The sequence below is a fragment of the Pteropus alecto genome, unplaced genomic scaffold, assembly GCF_000325575.1.
Source record: "Pteropus alecto unplaced genomic scaffold, ASM32557v1 scaffold335, whole genome shotgun sequence".
NCBI classification, from domain to species: Eukaryota; Metazoa; Chordata; class Mammalia; order Chiroptera; family Pteropodidae; genus Pteropus; species Pteropus alecto.
Window position 1 is genome coordinate 993,076 of NW_006436757.1, and position 21,590 is coordinate 1,014,665.

Genomic DNA, 21,590 nt, shown 5'->3' on the forward strand with positions numbered 1-21,590 from the left:
CAGTTGGTGGCCTGACAGATATAGTGGTGATGAAGGGAAGGAAGATTTGAAAGATATTTAGGATGATAGGACTTGGTTAGATTTGAGGTTAAGGGCCTAGGACATAAGGTTGATATTCAGGTTCCTGGCTTAAGCAGCTCAGTGGTTAATGGTGCCATTTACTCAGAGAATGCTGGAGGAGCCAGTTTCAGGAAGCAGGGAAGGTGAGGTCAGTTTAGGGTGTTGTATGCCTCTATACAACCAAGTGGAGATGCTAGTAGTCAGCTTTTTTTTAAGTCCAAGAAATTCTGGGCCAGATATGAATTTGGAAGTCATCTGTATATATAAACCTAAATTAAAGTCTTGGGGATGTAAAATAGGGCCTGTGGAGCTCTTGGCTCCAGTTCAGGCTATGGACTGGTTACCCCGAGGTCATGAGCACTACTGTAGCTCACCCTTAGTGAACTCCTCTCTCTCTTCACTTGTGTCCACTTCTTGTGATTCCCTGAAAACCAAGGTTGTTGATCCCAATTGTGTTCACTGCTGCCATCACCAACTCCTGGATGGGCCTCCTTTAATGGCTTCTCAACTTTTCATAATATTTACTTTCCCATCCTCATCCCAAAGAAGCAAAGCTTGCAAATATTAGAGTCTGTGTAGATATTTTGGATGTAAATAATTGGAATGAAGAATCCACATTCTCCTTTCCCTTCAGAAGACAGCAAAGGAGGGAGAGCCTTATGGTTAATTCTGAAGATGTTGCTCACAGCAAGTTCTGGATGCAATCTGATAGCTCCCCCTCTGTTACTAATGCTTTCAGTCCCCCCTGCTTCCAGTCTGATAGTCAGCTCTCTTCTGGATCAGAAAAAAAGATGTAGGCCTGACCAGGGAAACAGAGAGGCCAATACCCGGGAGAGATGAGGTCAGAGAAACAATGCAGCTAGGGCAAAGCAGCCAAATAGTTTGTGCCAAATTAATTTCCCAAAAGATTTTAACCTCCTTTCCTTCTCTGTTCCCTAAGGCTACACTAAGATTATAAAAGGTGTTCAAAATGTTGAGATAAAAATAATATGCATGGTTTGTTTGCATATAATTTTCATACTCATTTACTACCTAAATACAAAGAAGTCATTTTCCTTCTCTATTCTACTTCCTCGGTCCCTTGCCCCTGATGTGCTAGCTGGGGTAAAATCAGTCGGCTGCTATTTAATTAGGTATGTTCAGCTTCAGCCATGGTTTCTTATTCTTTTCCTTATTCTTGATCCTTCTAGTATGGCCAATATCAGCCTCTTTTCCTTTTCCACCCTGATGTTTTACTTGCTACCTCCTCTAAATGACAATTATTTCTTTTCTTCCTCTTAATACCTACTCTTTATCACCAATCTTCCTGTGGGCCAACCAAGGGGTAGGTGTTCACTGGCCCTAAAACCAGTCACCTGAAATATTTGCTAAAAATCTCATTTCCCAACACCAGGGGGTGTCTGTCTATCCCTCTGTCCTAACCCGAAGGTAGACATTAGTCCCAAACCTTCCTTTTCCTTTTTACATAGACGCTAGTGCCTTCCCTCCCTAAACAGAGCTTTGAGTTCAGAAAGTGGCGTCTTATTTATCTCTTTATCTCTCATTCTCTCTAGACTCGAACAAATTTTTCTTTTTCTTTGTCTATTCATCCTTCTTCGGTCCCCACACCACCCTCGATCCTCTTTGCACCGGTTTTCCGTTTCCTTTCACTACCTGTCTTCCACCACCTCCAAATAGACTTCTTCGCCTTTCTGGACTTTTTACGTATGCGTCTCTGAACCTCTCTCTCCACCTTTCTTCTTTCTCCCCGTCTCACTAATTCTGCATCAGTCTCTCTCCATCTCTCCCACAGTCCCCACACTAGGAACAAAATCACGGTGTTTGCGCAGACCATGCCTCACGTCGCTCGTTACAAGCTCGCAACATTCCACTGTGCCCCTCCGCGCATTCCAACTGCAAACAAAGAGTCCCCACCCCCCAAAAAAACAAAACAAACAAACAAACAACTTTTTCCTCTCCTAGTTCTTGAGTGATGTAGTAGCAGCTGCCCAAACTTGCTCTCCTCTCCCCTTCAGTCGGCGGATCTCCACCTCCAAAAACTTAGCACCAGCTTCCGTGGCGCCCTTCGGCTCAGCAGAGATCCCTGCGCAGACACCCCGTTCCTCTCGCCCTCGGCGCTCCGCCCCTCCAGGAAAGTAGATCCGGCCAGGCAGACAAAAGTTTGGGAGAGAAGTTCTCGTCCGTGTTGAGTTTGAGAGTGAGGGGGCGGGGGCCGGCCCGGGGAGCGTGGGGCAGCAGAGCTGATCAACGCAAGAACAGATAGACCTGCGGACCGGACAGCCGCGGCTGTAGGCCCTTCTAACCCTTCCCAATTCCTGAAGCGCGGGGGGACGCAGCCCCTCTCGCTGGGGGATGCTGTGGGATTTTTGGCGCCGGGTAACCGGGCCGTCCGCTAAACCCCTGTGCCTACCTTGTGCCCCCTGGGGAACCGGAGACCTGCCAAAGAGAAGCGGCCGCCGAGACGCTGCAGGGTGCCGGGCAGGGAGGGGGCTGGAGGCCCCAGGCCCGAGGGCATGGAGCGTTTAGGGGAGAAAGCCAGTCGCCTGCTGGAGAAGTTAAGACTCTCGGACTCCGGCAGCGCTAAGTTCGGCCGCAGAAAGGGTGAATCTAGCCGGTCTGGGTCTGATGGGACCCCCGGGCCGGGCAAGGGGCACCTGAGTGGGTCGGGAGGACCTAGGAAATCAGGGCCCCGTGGAGCTACTGGGGGACCTGGGGATGAGCCGTTGGAGCCAGCCCGGGAGCACGGCCCCCTGGACGCCGAGCGGAACCCGCGCGGCTCCTTTGAGACGCAGCGCTACGAAGGCTCCTTTCCCGGGGGGCCTCCTCCCACCCGGGTCTTACCTCTACCTCAGTCATTGCCCCCCGACTTTCGGCTGGAGACCACGGCCCCAGCCCTAAGCCCCCGCTCCAGTTTCGCCAGTAGCTCAGCCAGCGACGCGAGCAAGCCGTCCAGCCCCCGAGGCAGCCTGCTCCTGGACGGGGCGGGGGCTGGCGGAGCCGGAGGTAGCCGACCCTGCAGCAATCGTACCAGCGGCATCAGCATGGGCTACGACCAGCGCCACGGCAGTCCCCTGCCCGCCGGGCCATGCCTCTTTGGCCCACCCCTGGCCGGGGCTCCGGCGGGTTATTCCCCTGGAGGGATGCCGTCCGCTTACCCGGAGCTCCACGCTGCCCTGGACCGACTGTGCGCTCATCGGCCCGCGGGGTTCGGCTGCCAGGAAAGCCGCCACTCGTATCCCCCGGCCCTGGGCAGTCCCGGAGCTCTAGCCGGGGCTGCAGTGGGAGCGGCAGGGCCCTTGGAGAGACGAGGGGCGCAACCTGGACGACACTCAGTGACCGGCTACGGGGACTGCGCTGCGGGCGCCCGATGCCAGGATGAGCTAACAGCGTTGCTGCGCCTGATGGTGGGCACGGGTGGGCGAGAGGTCTGCGCCCGCGGGGAGCCCTCGGGGATTGAGCCGTCGGGTCTCGAGGAACCGCCAGGTCCGTTCGTTCCGGAGGCCGCCCGGGCCCGGATGCGGGAGCCGGAGGCCAGAGAGGACTACTTCGGTGAGTGAGAAAAGTGATTAGGGACAGGAAGGGACCCGTCACCGTATTTGGTTCCTCACTGCCCCGACGGCCCAAATTGCTGGCGCCGGTATTTCAGAGCTGGAGACGCGGAGCTAGAAGAGAGGCTAGAGGAATGTCCCCTTCTGCTGGGTTTCAAATGGACTAAGGGCGCCTTATTCCTGCCAAACTCTAACCTCCTGGTTATCTCGAGTCCCAGTTCCCCAAGTTTAGAGGCTTGGTTTTCGCGGTAGCAGGCCCCGTAGGGAGGGGACATTGGGGGCAGTGAGAGCATCCCTCATCTTGCTCCCCCCTTGGCGGCGGTGCCCCAGCAGGCTTCTGTGCGCAGCCCCCCCCACCCCACCCGGGCCCAGGCTCCGCCCGCAGGAATTTGGAGAATGCGCGGGGGGGATCCGGGCGGGCGGGCAGCTTGCGTGCCGGCTCCTGTCCCGGCGCTCCAGGTGCCCGCGGGCGGGGCCGGCCGCGCGGCGTTGGGCGGAGGGGTAGGGTGCGGCGGAAGGGGGGAGGACACTGCTTCCTAACACACGCCGAGAGGTGGGTAAATGAAGCCTAGAAGTGAGAATGAAGCGCTTTGGGACGGAAAGCAGGGACCCTATTGCTGGCTGGCCTCAGTCCTTCTGGTTGGATGTGTGCGTGGGCATTTAAGTGGAGACAGGCGGTGTCAGCTTCTATTTTCCCTATCTTCCGAAAGTCAGAGCATAAGGCATGACCACTGGGACACCATCTCCCCTGGATGGATAACAACCCTTTGTAACTGCCTTCAATTCTGGCCATAACCTGCCCAAAATTCAGGCTAGACGTAGTCTCTTTTTTGCTGCTGTCAAGGACACCTGGTCATTGTCTCACTCCCACACGCCATTACCTTCAAGAAGTATTGATTGATTATGGCTCCGCTATTGGGATAGCTAGGCCTTGAAATATTTTTTAGCTAAGACCCACAGGCACTACTTCACTCTGTAAAGAAATACTAATCTGATTGTGATAGAAAGAACAGAAAGAGGTGGAGGGTCCCACTCTCAGGGCTATGGACCTCTTCACTTTTCCAAGCATCTCCTCACCTTTCTCACCATCCATATTCCTGCCCTGTACCCCATGCTCTAGAATTCTATGGCTAGAAATGTGAATAGGGAGGAAAACCCTACCAGGGAGAGAAGGTTAGGAAGCGGGTACAGAGTTAGGGCTGCAGGCTGGAAAGGCAGCCTGGTTTAATGCAATCCCCCCATCCTTTCCCATCTATCCTTAAGAGAGGAAAGCCCAGAGCAGATGATGCTTTGGTCAAGGGAGACTAAGTAACAGGATCTGTTTTGTAATTTCCTTCTGAAGCCCAGGAGAAATGGCTGTTGGGTAGAAAGAAGTCTCTTTGGCTCAGCTATCAGTACCAAAATGAGAAAAGAGCTCAGAGACAGTGCAATAAAATGGCAGGAAGAACCTAGGTGTGGATATCCTGGGTTGGAGGAGGTGAGGCAGACATGCCTGAGCAGTTTAATCTTATCTTCCCATAATGTTCAAGGCTTTCCAAAGAAATAGCTCTGATAGGGCTCCTTGGCATGGCGAGCTTGGGGCAGATCTCCACTCTCATGGGGAGGCCACATTTTGACCCCAGAGGTGGGGGGTCTCTTCTCCCTGGGGGTCAGGTTGCCTCCTCTGATAGAACTGCCAGCCTAACTGTACCCTTCTACTCCTGCCCCTAGTAGGGGCCCTCTTCCTTGGTTACAACCTTACCCAGCTGCCAGAGGGTGGGAGCAGGACAGGCCTGGGCCCATCAATTGCTGCAGCTGCTGCATGGGCTCCCAAGCCCTTGGGCTAAGACTGGGATGGGCCCTAACAGGCAAGGAGTGTGGCAGTGTGAGGGAGAGGTGGGGTGGGGTGAGGCAGGCCCGTTGGGATCTGCTCCCCAAAGACAGGCCCTCACCTTCACTCATGGGCCTGGAATTGGGGAGTGGAAGGAGGGAAGAACACACCCAGGAAAGGTGTGTGCCAGAGCCAGGCGTATGTATTTTAAGCAGGATGTTGGGGAAAAGCAGTTCAGCTCTGTCCTTTCCATGATAGAAGATGACAGGGAGATATTAGGGGTTCTGCCACCCTTCCCCCTCTTCCTATGCAACCCTCCTGGGAACACACCCTGCATTCTCAGCAGCCACCTCCCCACAGGAGTCATGCTCACATGGTCGCCTCTTTACACGGCCCACTGCTGAGCCAGATCCTCTTTCTATCTTTGGGAGCCTGGAGTTGTGGAGCAGTGAGAAGTTATTCTGTAGCTGAATAGCAGCTCATTTTGCAGAGGGAGAAATGGTTCCCAAAGAGACTTTCTGGCCCTGGCCTGCTTTCTCTAGTGAGTTTTTATGAGCCTGATGCTAGGCCCATATGGACTGGTACCTCTATTTGTGCCACGCAGCGCAACAGGAATCACACTTTGCCTGTTTAGTCTTTTTTTCCCCAACAGAAAGTAAGCATTTGAAGGCTAGGGACTGTATCTTTGACTTTTCTTAAGTTTTTCCACAGTATTGGGCACAATATTTTTGCTAGGTCCAAAACAGATGCTCAGAAATTATCTGTAGGTTAATCAATAAACAAGAATAGATTTACTCAGCCAAGACCTTGCTTACTGCATCCCATTTCTCATTATCCTCTTTTCCCAGAAGGGAGCACATCAAAGGGAGGCTCTGACTGGTGGTCCTCTGACAAAGGAAAGACTGGGAATCCCTGGTTTTGAGTTGGGGGAGTGGGGTGTGATGCTAACAATATCTTTTCTCCCCTCAGGTACCTGTATCAAGTGCAACAAAGGCATCTATGGGCAAAGCAATGCCTGCCAGGCCCTGGACAGCCTCTACCACACCCAGTGCTTTGTTTGCTGCTCCTGTGGTGAGTGCTGCCCCCAGATCTGGACCAGGGCTGGAGGCCTCAAGCACTGCACATACACATATACACTTACAAGTGCCTAGGGAAACAGGAACAGAGCTTGTGCCTCTTCATTGCTCACAGAGTAGCTGTCATCACCATGTGTCTGGACATCCACTGCTGCCCCACCTTCTCTCTTGCTTCCCTTCTCTATGATCTACCTGGCTCTCCTGCCCCCATGTTGGGTCTTCCCTCAGTTCAGCCTCTTCCCTCCCCTGTGTTCCTCCCTCTTTCTTCTGCCTCTCTGCTTGCCCAGCCTGGACTCCAGCCCGGCCCTCCAGCCTCTCCTTGGTGGGGTTTGGTCTTGGGCAGCCGAGTTGCCTGGGGCGACAGTGAAAGACTGGAATGTGGGAAGGGTGGGGGTGGGCTAGGGGAGTGGGGAGCTGTGGGGGGCGGTTTTTTTTTTAAGTGTTCATTGGAAAAGGAAACAGGTGCCTTTTTCTCCTGGGGACATGTGATGGGCCCGTTTCAGTCGGCCCTGTGTCTGTTTCCCAGATCCACACCTGCATGTTCATATCACCTTCAGAGCAGAGACTCTGGAATAAGAACTGCGGAACCTACTCCCAAAGGCCTTAACTCCCCAGCCCTCCCCACTTCTTCCCCACTCTGATTCCTTTGCTAAACCTTTAATCTCCTATCTCTGCCTGTCTGACTCCAGCACTCAGCTTTTCTCTCACCCCGCAGCCTCTGGTGGTTCTCTTTAGGTTCATCTATCTGTCTGTCCTGTTTATAGGGACCCTTCCAGGTATATCTTTCCCTCTGTACTCCCCTGCATCTCATAAGTTTCTAAGCAGCTTCCTAAATCACTGGGCAGAGCTGGAAGTGGAGATTTTGATGAGAAGAGGGCAGAGGTGGGAAACTTGCCCATTCTTTGCCCTGGTCTTTGTCCTCCCCCATCTCTGACAATTTAGATACCCTAGAGCAGTTCCTGGGTGTTGGTTACATGGAAAATGGTCCTGCCTTGTCTACCCACAGAAGATTCTGCGCGGCCTCTGATCCCAGAGACTCTGAGTCCCTCTAAGCTTGGGAAAGCAGCCCAGACTGACTTTGCTCCCAAACAAAGCACTTTGTCCCCAGCAGTAACTCCAATAGGTCCTGACCTCCGTAGAGCCTATTCCTGGAGGGAGATAGAGCCAGGAGAACAGGAAAGCTATGCTCAGGCAAAGAGGCTTTTAAGTTGAAAGGTCCCAGAGGGCAAGGCCTGTGCCAATGTGATCATTTCTATACACATTGTACAGCACCTTGTTCAGAGCTCCTTTACCATATACCTTAGATTAGCTTTGCTTTCCTAGGTGGCTCCCCGTCTATTAGGCACTGGAGAAGGTACTCATTTAGGGCAGGGTCATAGAAAACTGTTGAGGCAGGAGCTGGAGGAACAGTGAGCAGAGGAGAGGGAAAGTTGGCAGAAATGAGACTAAGGCAAAATAGAATTGCATCAGATGGGATTTTTGTGTGGGTAACAAGGACAGACAGCAGTTAAGAGAATAAGCACTAAAGTCCAGATTTAAATATACCACGTAACATTGGAGAGCATGGGTCCTTGAGTGGGGAAGCCCTGTTCCTGAACCCTGGGATAGGCTCCAGCCCCTTCTCTGCTGCTTCTAGGGCGAACTTTGCGTTGCAAGGCTTTCTACAGCGTCAATGGCTCTGTGTACTGTGAGGAAGATTATCTGGTGAGTGAAAGGGGTCCCTTGGGCTTGAAATTGGCTCCCACACTGGGACCCCCTTCTTGGTGGCTCATTGGGGTTCCGACCATCAGGTCATTCTCAGCTTGTAACATCCTCCCTTGGTCCCTAGTTTTCAGGGTTTCAGGAGGCAGCTGAGAAATGCTGTGTCTGTGGTCACTTGATTTTGGAGAAGGTAAGCAAAATGTCTTCAGCGGTGACTCTGTGACACTGAGGGGCTGAGGGGTGGAATCAAAAGTGCTTCTTGGTGGCTCATTGGGGTTCCGACCATCAGGTCATTCTCAGCTTGTAACATCCTCCCTTGGTCCCTAGTTTTCAGGGTTTCAGGAGGCAGCTGAGAAATGCTGTGTCTGTGGTCACTTGATTTTGGAGAAGGTAAGCAAAATGTCTTCAGCGGTGACTCTGTGACACTGAGGGGCTGAGGGGTGGAATCAGGGGCTAAATGGGTACTGAAAAAAGGTGGAGGGAGGACACCTGTCAACAGATGAATCACTTTCATCCCATTCCTCCCAGAACAGCTGTTTACATTGGACTCCCTCTGCCTCTGGGATAAAGTCCTGACTCCTAATCCTGCCATCCCTAGCCTTCTGTGATCCTCCCTGATTCTTCACACACAGCCTGGTCCTCCACTAGAGCTAGGAATGTGGGGTTCTAGGTCTTAATCCCCTTTTTGCTGCTGGCTAGGATCAGCTGGAACTCAGTTTTCTGTAAGAAAGAGGGATTGGTTTATATTAGTGGTTCTCAGTCCTGGCAGCCCAGATCACCTGAGAAGTAAAGAAAAACACCAGTGCTGGGTCATCACTGGAGACTGTGATGGATACTTCTGAAGTGGTACCCAGGCTTTGATAGGCTTTAAAATCTCCCCAGATGATTCTATTATGCAGCCAGGGCTGAGAACTACTAGCCTGGATACTCTCTAAGACCTTTATTCAGGGTTTCTGCCTCCATTTTAAGACTCCCTGGTCCCCTCAGAATCCCCAGCATTGTTCTGGGAGGATAGCAGGGGGTTGGATGAGTTTGAGCAGCAGGGAACATCGTGTGTAGCTGGAGAGCCAGGATTAGATGAGGCCTGATTCTCCTCCCACTCCATGAGCCAGATCCTACAGGCAATGGGGAAGTCCTATCACCCAGGCTGCTTCCGATGCATCGTGTGCAACAAGTGCCTGGATGGCATCCCCTTCACAGTCGACTTCTCCAACCAGGTGTACTGTGTCACCGACTACCACAAGTGAGTTCACCCCTTGGGGTGTGGTATAGAACTGGGCTCAGGGATTTCCCAACCTCAAATAATTTCTGTCGTCTCTCTTTCAGAAATTATGCTCCTAAGTGTGCAGCCTGTGGCCAACCTATCCTCCCCTCAGAGGTCAGTATGTTTGGTTCTTCTGCAAGGCAGCCAGTGCTGCTGCCTCTAGGGAAGGGATGGGGACATGCTGCCTGGCCTCCCTTGGGAGGCGATAGTGCTGAGGAATGTACTCTGTGAAGATTCCCGTGTGACTCTGTTCTCAGGGTCACCACCCTGACCCTAACATCCGGGCCTGGACATGTCTGACAGGCTCACTGGGCCCAGGCTCCATCTTTTCTCTCCTATTCCAGAGGAGGAGACCTTCTTTGAAGTTAGGGTCACCAGATCCCAGATATAGGGGTTGAAAAAAGGTGGAAAGAATCCTCAGGGGTGACAGGAAGGGGTCAGAAATGATTTATACTGTGTGTGCTGAGGGTGTGCCTAGGGAGAGAAGCCAAAAGCCAATGAGGAACTAGACCCTATTGGATCTCCTTGTCCCCAGTTTAGCCTACTTTATGTATGCTGCCTGCCCCTTTCCCTTCCCTCTGCTTCCCCACAGCTGGGCCAGGTAGGTAAGGTCAGAGCCCCTGGAGTCTAGGAAGGGGAGGGGGAAGTTCCAGTAGAATTTATAAAGGACATTTGAAACCTGCAGATATTTGCAGAGAGGCTTTGAAAGCCTTTGTATAATCTTCCTATTGGGGTGGGAGGGGAGCCTATAAAGAGGAGGGTGGAGTTGGGTTTGTCATGCTGCTTTCATCCCCACGGGGGTCTGCATTATTTCAGGGCTGTGAAGACATTGTGAGGGTGATATCTATGGACCGAGATTATCACTTTGAGTGCTACCACTGTGAGGTGAGTGTTGTGGGCCAGCTCCTGGAGAATTGTAACGGGGTCAGAGGAGTCCTAGAACTGCAGGAGTCTATAGAAGTATGGGGCATGGAGCAACAGGAAGGTGCCCTGACCTATCCTCCAGCCACTCTCTCTGGTCCTGCTTGTTTAGTCATTTCTGAATCTGGCTTCCTGGAGTCAAGATTCCTAAAACTAAAAGGCCTTCTGATATCCACTGGAAATGGGAGCCTCTCATTATTTCTGCTGTAGCAGCGACACCTGGTGTCCAACTGAGATATTTTCTCAGGTTTCTCTTCTGGGAGTCCATCCCTTCTAACCCCTTTCTTCCAGTAGTTAGAAGTCTCGTATTGAGCAGGGCAGACTCCCAAGATCTCTGATGTGCCTGGGCTGAGGTGAACTTGATGTTCTTATTCCGTAGGATTGCCGGATGCAGCTGAGTGATGAGGAAGGCTGCTGCTGCTTTCCTCTGGACGGGCACTTGCTCTGCCATGGCTGTCACATGCAGCGGCTCAATGCTCGACAGCCCCCTGCCAACTATATCTGAGCTGTAGTCACCACTGTTGACAAATTCCTCTGGCCACTGGGCCCCTCTGAGGCCAGCTAAGGCAAAGAATGTACTCTGCAGGCCTAGCAGAAGAGTCCTCTGGGAAAGGGCCAGAGACCTAAAGATCATGACATTCCAAATGGACTGTGGAGGAGGAGGGTGACTGGCCTTCTTTTCACATGTGTAACCTGTGTTGTGGCCTATACTCAGTCATACACGGATAGGTTCTAATATACTCTAAAGGTCTGAGCCTAGTTTGCATCTCCAGTATACATTTGTGTGGAAGTCCAGCAATGTTCTGGTTCTGGATTATAGGGAGAGGACATCATGGAAGCTCCTGACTCTTGTACCCCACTCATGGGGTCACATATGGGGTCAGTCAAGTTCTTACCACACCATAGTATCTTATTTCTGTATCTGGATGAAGAGGTAGACCTTATTAATGAGTTATTTCTTGGCCACCTTCTCTCTAAAGACTGGGAGAGCTTCTCACCCCTCTGCTGAGAATGGAGACCAGCTCTGGGTGGGCCTGCTGCCTGTACTGCCTGTTTCTCAGGGACTCAACGTGGGTCTGGGGAGACTAGCTGGGTGCCTGTACTTGGTTCCTCTTCTTAGCTGGGGGAGGAGGTAATGAGTGGGTCTCTGGGTGTGGAATTTCTGGGGGAGACGTATAGGAAGCTTCAGGCTATCCATACTCCCTGCACACTCCGACGTGTAAATGCACTGAGCCCTCCAGCCCAATATATGCACCCATGGGCACATTCATACACACATACACGCATATTCTCTTCTCAGGTCATTCTTACAGTTGGTTCCCTAGCAGTAGCTCACCATTCCAGAGCTGCCACCTCTCAGAGAGATCCAGGATTACATCCACTGCAACCTCCAAACTCTGAGGTTTTGGAGCACCAGAGGGGCAAAAAACTTTAACTTGGTTCTTCTATTCAATTTGGCTGAAATTGGTTCACCTAAAGATAGATCTCTTAGCTGAAAACTGAAAACTTGTGTGCTTAAAGTTCCTTCTACCTAATGACCATTTTGCCAAAAGCTCAGATCCCTTTTGGGTATTTTTTTTTAGCCATTTAGGTATTCTATTCTTTTTTTGTTATGCTTTCGGTATTTCAAGGATTTATATCCATCCAAGAATACTTCTGAGTTATTATCAGCAACAAATTTATCAAATTTGCAGCACTTTGTAAATGATGAGATTGCTTTCTACCTTTATGAATATCTTTCTATGTTATCTACTTTTCAAACACTTCTTTAAAGAGCTTAAAGTTTCTAGCAATAAATATAATTGGTACAGACATTTTGCGTATCATTTTTTGTGTTTCTTAATCCAATATTCTTTTACAAATTAGATGCCTTGAAAAAACGTAACAAAGTTCAATATGATTTTATACTTTGGTCTAACTTCTAAAAAAAACCAATATATTCTAAACAAATGAACAGGTATGTGGCATATTCCGTTGACTAACAATTCAAGGTTATACAGACAACAGCAATAAAATGTGAAAGGGTGAATCTGCTAAATCCTTTTGAAAATGCTGCAGATTTGATAAATATTTTAGACCAACTACCTCTGGGTAAATTGGTTTTAGGCAAATTAATCAGATAATCTTGCATCTTTAGTCTTCATTCTCTGTCACATAGAGTTTCATACTGGAAATGACGACTCTTGAGAACAGAAATTCCACATTTAGGGGTTCTTCTAAGATAACTATGCCAGCCAACCTGGGAATTGCATAGAAGAAGACTTTGAGTGAGATTATGAGTGAGAGTAAGAGTGTGGATTCATACCACTGACCGCCAGAGTGCGGAATGCACTTTTTTGGAGGAATAAATGTTCTGATACTAGATTACTTGTTCTACAGCTAGGATTACTTCTGAACTATTATTATTAAATAAGTGAATACAAAGACTCCGTGACTGGGGAATTTTCTCACCAGGGTGCTCCAGGCCCGGGAAATCCAGGGAAGCATGTATATAGCTTTACATCTATCCCTTTGGTTACCCTTGGGGGTCTTGTCCACTCTGTAATTCTGACCCTTTGTTTCTTACTCTGATTTTGACTACCATCTGCTGCTAAATGCTGATTCCTTCCTAAGTCTATGCTCACCTGTCCCCCAAGACTGTTCTTGCCAGTGGGGCTATTCTCTCCTTTCTGAGGAAAAACATTACTAACATCTGATGAGGACAAGCCCAAGGAAGGCAGGCCATGGCAGAATAGCAGCCCATCACCCCATATCATCACTGACAGGCTCCCAAGTGTACCCTGAATCGCAAGAGTTCCCCTTCCTCTTATTCACTGGGAGATTACTCATCCTTATTCTATTTAATATTTACAGTCGATAGTGAAAGATTCATAGGGTGCTGCCAAGGATACAGTAACAGGTAGACCATGCTTGGCAACTCGCCACCTGATTTCCATCAACAGCCACTAGGCCTGAAAATGGGGTAAGGGAGAAAATGGAAGAATTCTGGATCCATTTTGTTTCTCTTCAGATTATAGTCATAGAATGAATGGGTCAAGCTTTCACAGAAGATGCTATTTGCTATGCCTAGCCCTGTTTGCTAACAGGCCTGAATATGGTTTATCAAGAATGAGGCCGGTGGCGGTTCTCTCTCTGCTTTCTTAGGAATCTGTTTTCCCCTTCACCATCTGGAGTTGTCAAGGCCAGGGAAATGGTAAGAGCCTGTTTATAATGAACCTGGAGACTGTCCTCAGCCAAGGAGGAGGTAGAGAAAGCTAATTCCAGGCACATAAAGCCAGTTGGATGAAGTCCTTGAGATTGTACCTACACAGAAGGGAATACAAGGGGGGAAGGAGACTACTAGGACTCAGATAAAAGGATTGGAAAAAACAAGGTAAAATAAAGCATTTTTTATTTCGTTTATATTTTTAGATCCATACCTCAGCTGGCCTGGGGTCATTCAGAGCCCTAATGGTGAGGCTCCACGACAAGGACAAGGGTCCAACCAATTAAAGCTCTCTCCATGCTCTCCTCCCTTGCAGCAAGGAAGACCTAAGACTGGGCCTCTGCTGTGACAATTGCTTGCATAGGGCTCTTGGAATAGCCACATTTCACTCTAGTTGTAAAGGACTAAAGATTGACCTTGGAAATATGAGCAAATTTGTTACTGGGATGTGTAGATTAGACCAGTCTAACTGTGATGATAGGAGGGTCATCAGAGGCAAATTCTGTCCACTGTGAGTATTGTCACCTAAGCTGAGAAAGGATACTGTTGGACGTGGTTCCATAGTGTAGCGGTTAGCACGTCTACTTTACACACAGGTCCTGGGTTCGCGCCCCAGTGGAGCCACAGTCCATGGTCTACGGCCATGCCACCCTGAACAAGCCTGATGTCTGATTTCGGAAGCTAAGCAGGGTCGGGCCTGGTTAGTACTTGAATGGGAGACCACTTAGGAAGACCAGGTGCTGTAGGCATAAATAATAATAAATAAAAAAAAATTAAAGGATACTGCTGACCTATGTGAAGAGAACCAAGGTGCTATCTAAACAGGGAGAAATGGGTTAAAAGGAATATATTAAAATGTTCTGGTTAGGCTTGTATCCAGGACACTTAGAGCCAAGTGGAGTATGATTTTAGAGACAACCCAGTCACCTATTTTACTGAATGAAAAAAGAATGTTGAAGGGACTTACCCAAGGTCACACAGCTAGAAAATGACTTCTAATTCTTGAAGACCAGTTAAGAGCTTATTTTCCCTCTTCCCTCCCACCTCATCACTGGGACTCCCAGGGTGCAAGTAAACTATAAATGAGATAAGCACTTCATTATGACAGATATTTAGGGAAAGTTTTAGTGGGAAAGCCAGGGAACACAAAAAAACAATAATGAAAACATTTAGTTCTTACTAGCGCTTTTTTTGTTAATTAGAATTAGCAGTAGCCAAAGTATCTTGAAAAGCACATTAGAAGCAAAAGAAATATATGGCAGGAAAGTCCCTGCCCCTGAGGAGGTCACAGTCTAGCCAGAGAGACAAATACATAAAATGCCTTGAGAAGATTGCAAGCAACATGTCAACAAGTGCAAAGTAATTGAGTGTTACAAACAAAAAACTTAATGCTGCAAGGTACAGATGATGGGTGAGACTGTTTGGCTTAGATTGTAGATCAGAAAGTCAAGGCCCAAAGGCTAAATCCTGCCCCATCCCCCAATGCATTGAGTTCGGCCCAGTGGCAATTATTTTTTTATAATATCAATTTGAACACTAGTTGAGGAGGGAAAAACACCAGCTAATAAATACAGAAAGAATGATAGAATTTGAAAAACAACGTTTTACAAACTTTAATAAAATTATTTATTCTTGCAAAGATTATTAATTGGTGTTAAAATCCATAGGTGAAATGGTTAGTAGACAACTGGACATTCATATAGTGCCAAGTAACACAGCTGACAATCTTGAGGGCAGAAATGTAACTAACTGTATGTTGGAAGTATTAGACTGTCATCACCTATTTCCTAGAATGGGTCTTAGTATCACTCACTAACCAATAGACCAATTCTGGTATAAGGCAATTACATAACTCAACCCAACCTAGCAAATATTCTAGCTGCTCCCCACCCCAAAAAGAAATATTAGATATAATTACAGGAAATACTGGGGATAGAGAAATAAACTAAAGGACACTAGGAGGAAACGACTGGACAAATCAAGGAGGTGAGATTCTGCAGGGCAACTGGCCAGCTCTGAGCAAGTCAGTGTGATTTTTTTTTAAATAGGCAAAACCGTTAGATTAAAGAAACTTAAGGTATATATTAACAATATAATACATGGTCTTTGATTCCCTATTGGTTTAAAAAAGTTGCTATAAAAGATAATGGGTCAATTAGAAAATTTTTAATATGGGATTAGATGAGGTACAAATTTGTTAAAATGGAAAGGTCAAAATCTTTAACAAAATGCCAGTTCCAAAACCATATATACAGGGTAATCATATTTTGTTTTTAAAATGTCTATATATTTATGAAAAAAGATCTGAAAGGATATGCACTGAGGTGTTAATAGTGGTACTCTCTGGTGAAAATATGTTTTTTGTTGTTGGCCTTCTATTTTTGTATAAATTGAAATACTTTCTATTTTTTATACAATTCATGTTACTTCCTCTGTAAGAATAATAAACTGTTACAAATAACTGGTTGCCAACATTGACAGTTCAGGATATTTCACATAAAAATCTGGATATTGTATACAAAGAACTGGGTTTCTAAGATTTTTCTGAATAATCAGAAGATCTGTCACCCCGGGCTTCCATGCCCACAAGGCAGCAATTGGTTGGAACTGAGTGGTGGCTGCTCCTTTATTCAGTGTATTCCTTCCTTAGTTTGTCACAATCCCTACCATTCTTTCCTCTGTGCCCTTCGCGTATTGCTTATCTGCCTGGCTCCTGCAGACATCTGAGTAAGTAATCCCTGATCTGTATGATCCTAATGGGCTCCTCATCCATACAGCCTCTCATTATCAATCATTTAAAGGTACCAATAAGTTAGTTGCTCAAGAAAAGTATCCATTCCAGAATTATCTGTTGCATTATAAGGCAATCCAGTCATGGGAAACCTGGATGTAATACTTAATCTACTTAGCTACTATGGTTGCATACTGTAAATTAGTTTAGCAAAATTTCTTTTCGGTAAATGGCATCTAGAAAGTATACTAAATTTCTAACTTCTTAATGTTTTGATTCTTCTTCTTCTTCTTCTTCTTCTTTTTTGTTTTTTTTGCCTCAACACTTTAATCCTAGGAGGCATTTCAAAATTTACAATGTACATTATTCCCAAGCATGAAACTCCTAACGCCCTTTGGTTGGTTTGTTTCTCCCACTGGTTTTGGTACAATTTTTAAAGGAGAAAATCTCTTTCACATGCAACTCAGTATAAGACAGTGTCACTATCATTTTAAAATCCAGGGAACTACTTTTATCAGCCAACACTTTAGTCCTAGGAGGCATTTCAAAACTTACAATGTACATTATTCCCAAGCATGAAACTCCTAACGCCCTTTGGTTGGTTTGTTTCTCCCACTGGTTTTGGTACAATTTTTAAAGGAGAAAATCTCTTTCACATGCAACTCAGTATAAGACAGTGTCACTATCATTTTAAAATCCAGGGAACTACTTTTATCAGCCTGGCACATGTTTTCGCATTACAGCAGCACACTCAATCGTTATAACAAGAACTGCACACCTTGTGCTTCATAGCTAGCTTTTCAAAATGATACTAGTCGTCTTCTTCTGAATCAATTTCCTTTACTGTCTCATATTCCTTTGGTAAAAATTGTTTCAATCTGTTCCATTTTTTGAGCCAAATTTCTCAGCTTTTCTTTAAGATCTAAAATTTCCTATTGAGCCTTGTTTATATCCTAGTTCACAATAGTGTCTCAGAGTAAAATCAAGCTCATTCCAGATTGTACAACAAAAGTTTCTATGAACAGACAAGCAACCCTTGAAGCCACAAAGGGCTAGATTTGAAATCCCCTTAGAAGGGGTAAGCAATTGCAAAAATGGCACATTATGAACATTTGTTCTAAAATTTTTATTTGATGTCATAGGTTGATTACATATTTTTATCTACTTGTTTTCTCCTTAAATCATGTACTTACAATGGGCATGAAATTTTGTAGCTTAATCATCAATAGTCATGGTTCTGAATACCTTCATTTTCCAGTAAACACCCTTGAAAATAGTTCTAAAATCTCTTGGCTGTCTGTAAAATTTTTATTCCTGAAACTAGTTTCTGGGTCCAAAATACCATAATATATTCCTGCTACTTGTCTTCAATACTTTCAAAGTGGTATGGCTTTTTTTTTTTCTAAATAATCACACAATTAAGTGTGGTTCCACAGTCCAATGGCTATTTTAACGTCCCACCTTAAAAACTGGTTATTTAAGCCCAAATTTTCAGTGTGAGAACATATTTTAGTCACAAGTTTCCATTAGTTTGATATATAAAAGACTAAATACTCACTTGAAATTTCTATCTTTGGAGCATCATTTTGTCTTCTGGCTAGAGTGTGGGAGGCAGAGTCCCTGGAATGTTCTCAGCAAATCTCCATTCTTCTCTGTGACTCTAAACAATGCAGCAAAGGAATGTCCAAGTTTGAAAGATTAAGTAGACTTTTTCTCAAGACTCCCATTTACATTTATCAAGTTAAAACATATACATGGATTTTTAAAAAGTATTTGATCGAGAGCAATGTCTTCAAGAAGGTAGAGCTAGATAGTGGTTAGGAGTTATGCCTAATTTAATCTTTCTATACCCCTCCCCCACCCCTCCACCAGAGTCTAGCTCAAGAATACTTGACCATGTTCTTGGATTTATCATTAAAGAACATTTAAGAAGTGAGTGATTGTATTTTGCATATGACAGAACAGGTGAGATGAACACTGATGAAGAGACAAGGCTATAAAGGATAAGCATTCCACCGAACAGACAAAACTATATAAGGTATTAGCACTGCGGAGGTGGTCAGAAATTCATTCTTTCAGCAAATACATACCCCTGTATTCCAAGCACTGAAACAGGGAACTTGGGGTCATTAAGGAAGCATCTCCTTAAATATAAACCCAGACAAATTAAGGTTTTAAAGAGGATTCCCTACTTCTCAGCAATAAAAAGACTAATTAAAAAAATTAATTATTGGTGTGAGCACCAACATATATGAATCTCAAAATTAATTATATTGAGTGAAAAAAGCCAAAAAAGAGTACATCTTTATCCGATTCCATTTACAGAAAATTCTAGAAAGTGCAAATCTGTAGTGACAGAAAGCAGATCAGTGGTTGGGACAGGCCAGAGAGAAATTATAATGGGGCAAAGTAAACATTTAGGGGATGATGCATATGTTCACTATTTTGATTGTGGTGATGGTTTAACAGATGTATAGTTATGTCAAAACTTAATAAACTGTACACTATAAATAATGTATGGCATCTACAGCCATGCACCCTGAACAAGCCTGATCCTGTCTGACCTCATAAGCTAAGCAGGGTCGGGCCTGATTGGTACTTAGATGGGAGACCACCAAGGAAGACTAGGTGCTGTAGGCATAAAAAATAATAAATAAATACATAAATACATAAATAAATAAATAAATAAATGAAGTAGATATTGTATGCCAAAATATCTCAATAAAGCTGTATTTTAAAATTTGAGAACAAAAAGTTGCGGGGAGGTAGGAATGGAAAGAGAATGAATTCTCGGGCCTGTCTTGCAATTCTTGCTCAAGGACACCAATGTCTGATTGTAAGATCATTTTTCAGTATTTTGCTGGAGTTGTAACTGCCGGTATGGTCTATCAGCTCAACTTTCTAGTCTTATGTAGAACTGGCCAAAGAAGTCTATCACTTCAGCTTTTCCCGTCTCCTCTTGGACCCAGAATGCAGTTTGGAATTCCTTTCTCTACCTCCACTTGCTGTATGTTTCCTCCATTCTAAATAATCAAAATTTTCTCTCCTTTCAGGCCCAGCTAAGGTAAGATTTATTTCATAGTTTTTCCTATCCATTTCTGCAGAAAGAATTCTGTACCTTCTTTGAGGTTCTCTAGTATTTATTATCTAAATTGCTCTTTTTGACATCTTTTTGCTGCTTTCTATTATTTGCTTTTCATGTGCATGTCTTATCTTCTCAACTAGATTATGAACTTTTTCAGGTCTGGGACTGGGTCATATTTATCTTTGTGTCTCTCCCAAGGCACTTAATAAGTGCTTAATCCAGGTCAACCTTAAAACACCTCACTTTGATAGTCTTTCTAAAGTAATTTCTCAGCCATTATCTCATTTGATCATTACATCAACACTATGAGATTGGAAGAGCTAAAAATATGTTATTTCCTATTTTGACAGATGAGGAACCTGAAGCCCAAGGTTACGCAGTTTGTCAGATAGAGATGGAACAGATACTTGTATGCGAAGGTTGATCCAATGCAAGGCTTTCCCCTGGCTCTCTCCTCTATCCTCCTACCTGGCTTTCCCCTCTATCCTCCTACCTGAAGAAAAGCCAAGGCACCCTTCGTCTCCTCATTCCCCAAGTACTTTAGGGCTGCTTAGCCAAAGCTTTGTAGTACCATATTAGAAAACTTGACAAATATGAGACATGATATTTCAGTAGATTCCTGATAAGCTCTGAGTCACCAAAACACACTTGCTATTTTTTTCCAAGTGCAATTTGTTAGGGACATTATGCCTGATACTTAATGATGCTGCACTACAGAGCTGAGGAAGCATAAATGATTTTTAAAAGCCTTAGAAAAATGACAGCACTTTAATATTAAACATGAAAGGTGGCAGCTGACGAGATGACCAGGGACATAAAAATTCTGCACCAAATCACTATTCCTTTATGTATTGCTGGAATAATTCTCTAGTTGGTACTAAAAGAAAAGGTTAAACTCCCTACCACCCAGCACACCTAGCCTGAGATTCCTTCTCTACCACCCTACCACCCTAGGCTATCAGCTTATTTTCTGATGCAAGAGATAACCTTGGTGCAACTTACTTAGCATCGATTATTATTTTCAAAATAATTCATCTAATGACTAGATTCCATTTAACTTTGAAAAGAGGTTGGGGATGGGGTTTAAGACAGAGAGGTGGGGGGACCTCTTTAGAGGAACAATAACCTTTGGTAAAAGTCCATAGCCAACCTGAGGTCAAGCCCATGGAGGAAGTCAAGGGAATTGTCTCCCTCCTCCCATCATTGTCCCTTTCTCTCCCTCCAACCTCCTTTGGCTGAAACCAGTCAGGGAGTATGGGAGCCCTGAAGTCCTCACAGGTAGTCCTTACTGACTACAAAGGGTGTCGAAGAGCAGAATGTGGACCTGAGGGGTCAAATGGACCACATCTAGCTCTTTGGTCTAGGGGTGGGCAGATGACTTAATCTGGCCAATGAGACTTATGGGAAAGTCTTCTGGATGCTTCTGGGAAAGGTTTTCTTTCTGTACTGTTATAGGAACAAGGCTCTTGCCCTTCCTTCCTGCTTGGGATGCGCTGAAAGGATGTACTTCTTGGACTTCTGAAGCTACCTTGTGACCATGAGAATGCAGGGAAGTGCAAAGAACCTTGACAGCACGGAGTTACTAAAAGCCTCGGAGTTACCACAAGCTTTGGGACTCCCAGCTCCAGATTTAAGCAAACAATAAATGTCCATGTGCGGGGGGAGAGGAAGTGAAGAGAGGTGAATGAAAGATGAGAAATAAACGAGGGCAGAAGAGCCAGGAAGAGGAAATAAATTCAAGAGGAAGCCCAGGGAGGTGGGTGTGAGCAGCAGGTCTAGGAGAGTTCAGACGGCCACTGGATCAGGTTTTGCCTCTGCCAGCCCCGTACCTGAACAAGTCATTTAACCTCCTTGCGCCTTAGTTTTCCCCTCTGTAAACTGGGTAAGATAGTGACTTCCAGGTAGGACTCTGTAAGAACTAAAAGAGGCGAAGCAAGGCAAGCAAAACGCTCGGTATAGTGCCTGACTCATCGTAGGCCCTCAATAAAAGTTGGCAAACGTTACCATTTCCTCAATGTTTGCCCTCAGCAAGGGGTAGGCACTCAGTAGAAATGGCAAAGCAGCTTTCCTGAGATCGCTCCCTTTCTCAGCGAAGACTCCAAAATCCTGGGTCTACAGCCGTTGGCGTCTAAAGGCGCGCGCCCGCCGAGGGGCGTGGCCTACCATTCCCGCCTCGAGTGTGGCCCCGC

At 46.2% G+C, this 21,590-nt stretch overlaps 1 protein-coding gene, 1 long non-coding RNA gene and 2 pseudogenes across 5 annotated transcripts; 3 read left to right on the forward strand and 1 right to left on the reverse strand.

The window, feature by feature from the left end:
- The first annotated feature begins 2,278 nt into the window (after nucleotides 1-2,278).
- AJUBA (ajuba LIM protein) lies at nucleotides 2,279-12,194 on the forward strand. Of its 3 annotated transcripts, none has more exons than XM_006913601.3 (8): nucleotides 2,279-3,609; nucleotides 6,388-6,489; nucleotides 8,131-8,198; nucleotides 8,323-8,385; nucleotides 9,308-9,438; nucleotides 9,522-9,573; nucleotides 10,276-10,344; nucleotides 10,760-12,194. In XM_006913601.3, the coding sequence occupies exons 1-8, from the start codon at nucleotides 2,574-2,576 to the stop codon at nucleotides 10,883-10,885; spliced, it is 1,647 nt and encodes a 548-aa protein (XP_006913663.1). In that variant the 5' UTR covers nucleotides 2,279-2,573; the 3' UTR covers nucleotides 10,886-12,194. The 3 variants fall into 3 exon arrangements, with proteins under 3 accessions (XP_006913663.1, XP_006913664.2, XP_015446182.1); XM_006913602.3 differs by lacking the exon at nucleotides 8,323-8,385 and adding an exon at nucleotides 8,523-8,585; XM_015590696.2 differs by lacking the exon at nucleotides 2,279-3,609 and adding an exon at nucleotides 5,473-5,959.
- A 2,024-nt stretch (nucleotides 12,195-14,218) lies between these two features.
- On the forward strand, nucleotides 14,219-14,334 carry LOC112481195 (annotated as a pseudogene).
- Nucleotides 14,269-21,543, reverse strand: LOC112481183. 2 transcript variants are annotated; one of them, XR_003046824.1, is made up of 3 exons: nucleotides 21,406-21,543; nucleotides 17,875-17,976; nucleotides 14,269-14,325 (listed from the first exon to the last, which is right to left on the reverse strand). It is a non-coding gene; the product is annotated as an uncharacterized LOC112481183 (long non-coding RNA). The 2 variants fall into 2 exon arrangements; XR_003046825.1 differs by lacking the exon at nucleotides 14,269-14,325 and having other exon boundaries at nucleotides 16,836-17,976.
- LOC112481202 lies at nucleotides 18,839-18,956 on the forward strand (annotated as a pseudogene).
- Nucleotides 21,544-21,590: the final 47 nt, after the last annotated feature.

Coding starts and splice junctions, on each gene's coding strand:
- AJUBA (XM_006913601.3), top strand. CDS start 2,574: ATGGAGCGTTTAGGGGAGAAAGCCAGTCGCCTGCTGGAGAAGTTAAGA. Junction 6,490..8,130: donor CTTTGTTTGCTGCTCCTGTG/GTGAGTGCTGCC, acceptor TGCTGCTTCTAG/GGCGAACTTTGCGTTGCAAG. Junction 9,439..9,521: donor TGTGTCACCGACTACCACAA/GTGAGTTCACCC, acceptor TCTCTCTTTCAG/AAATTATGCTCCTAAGTGTG.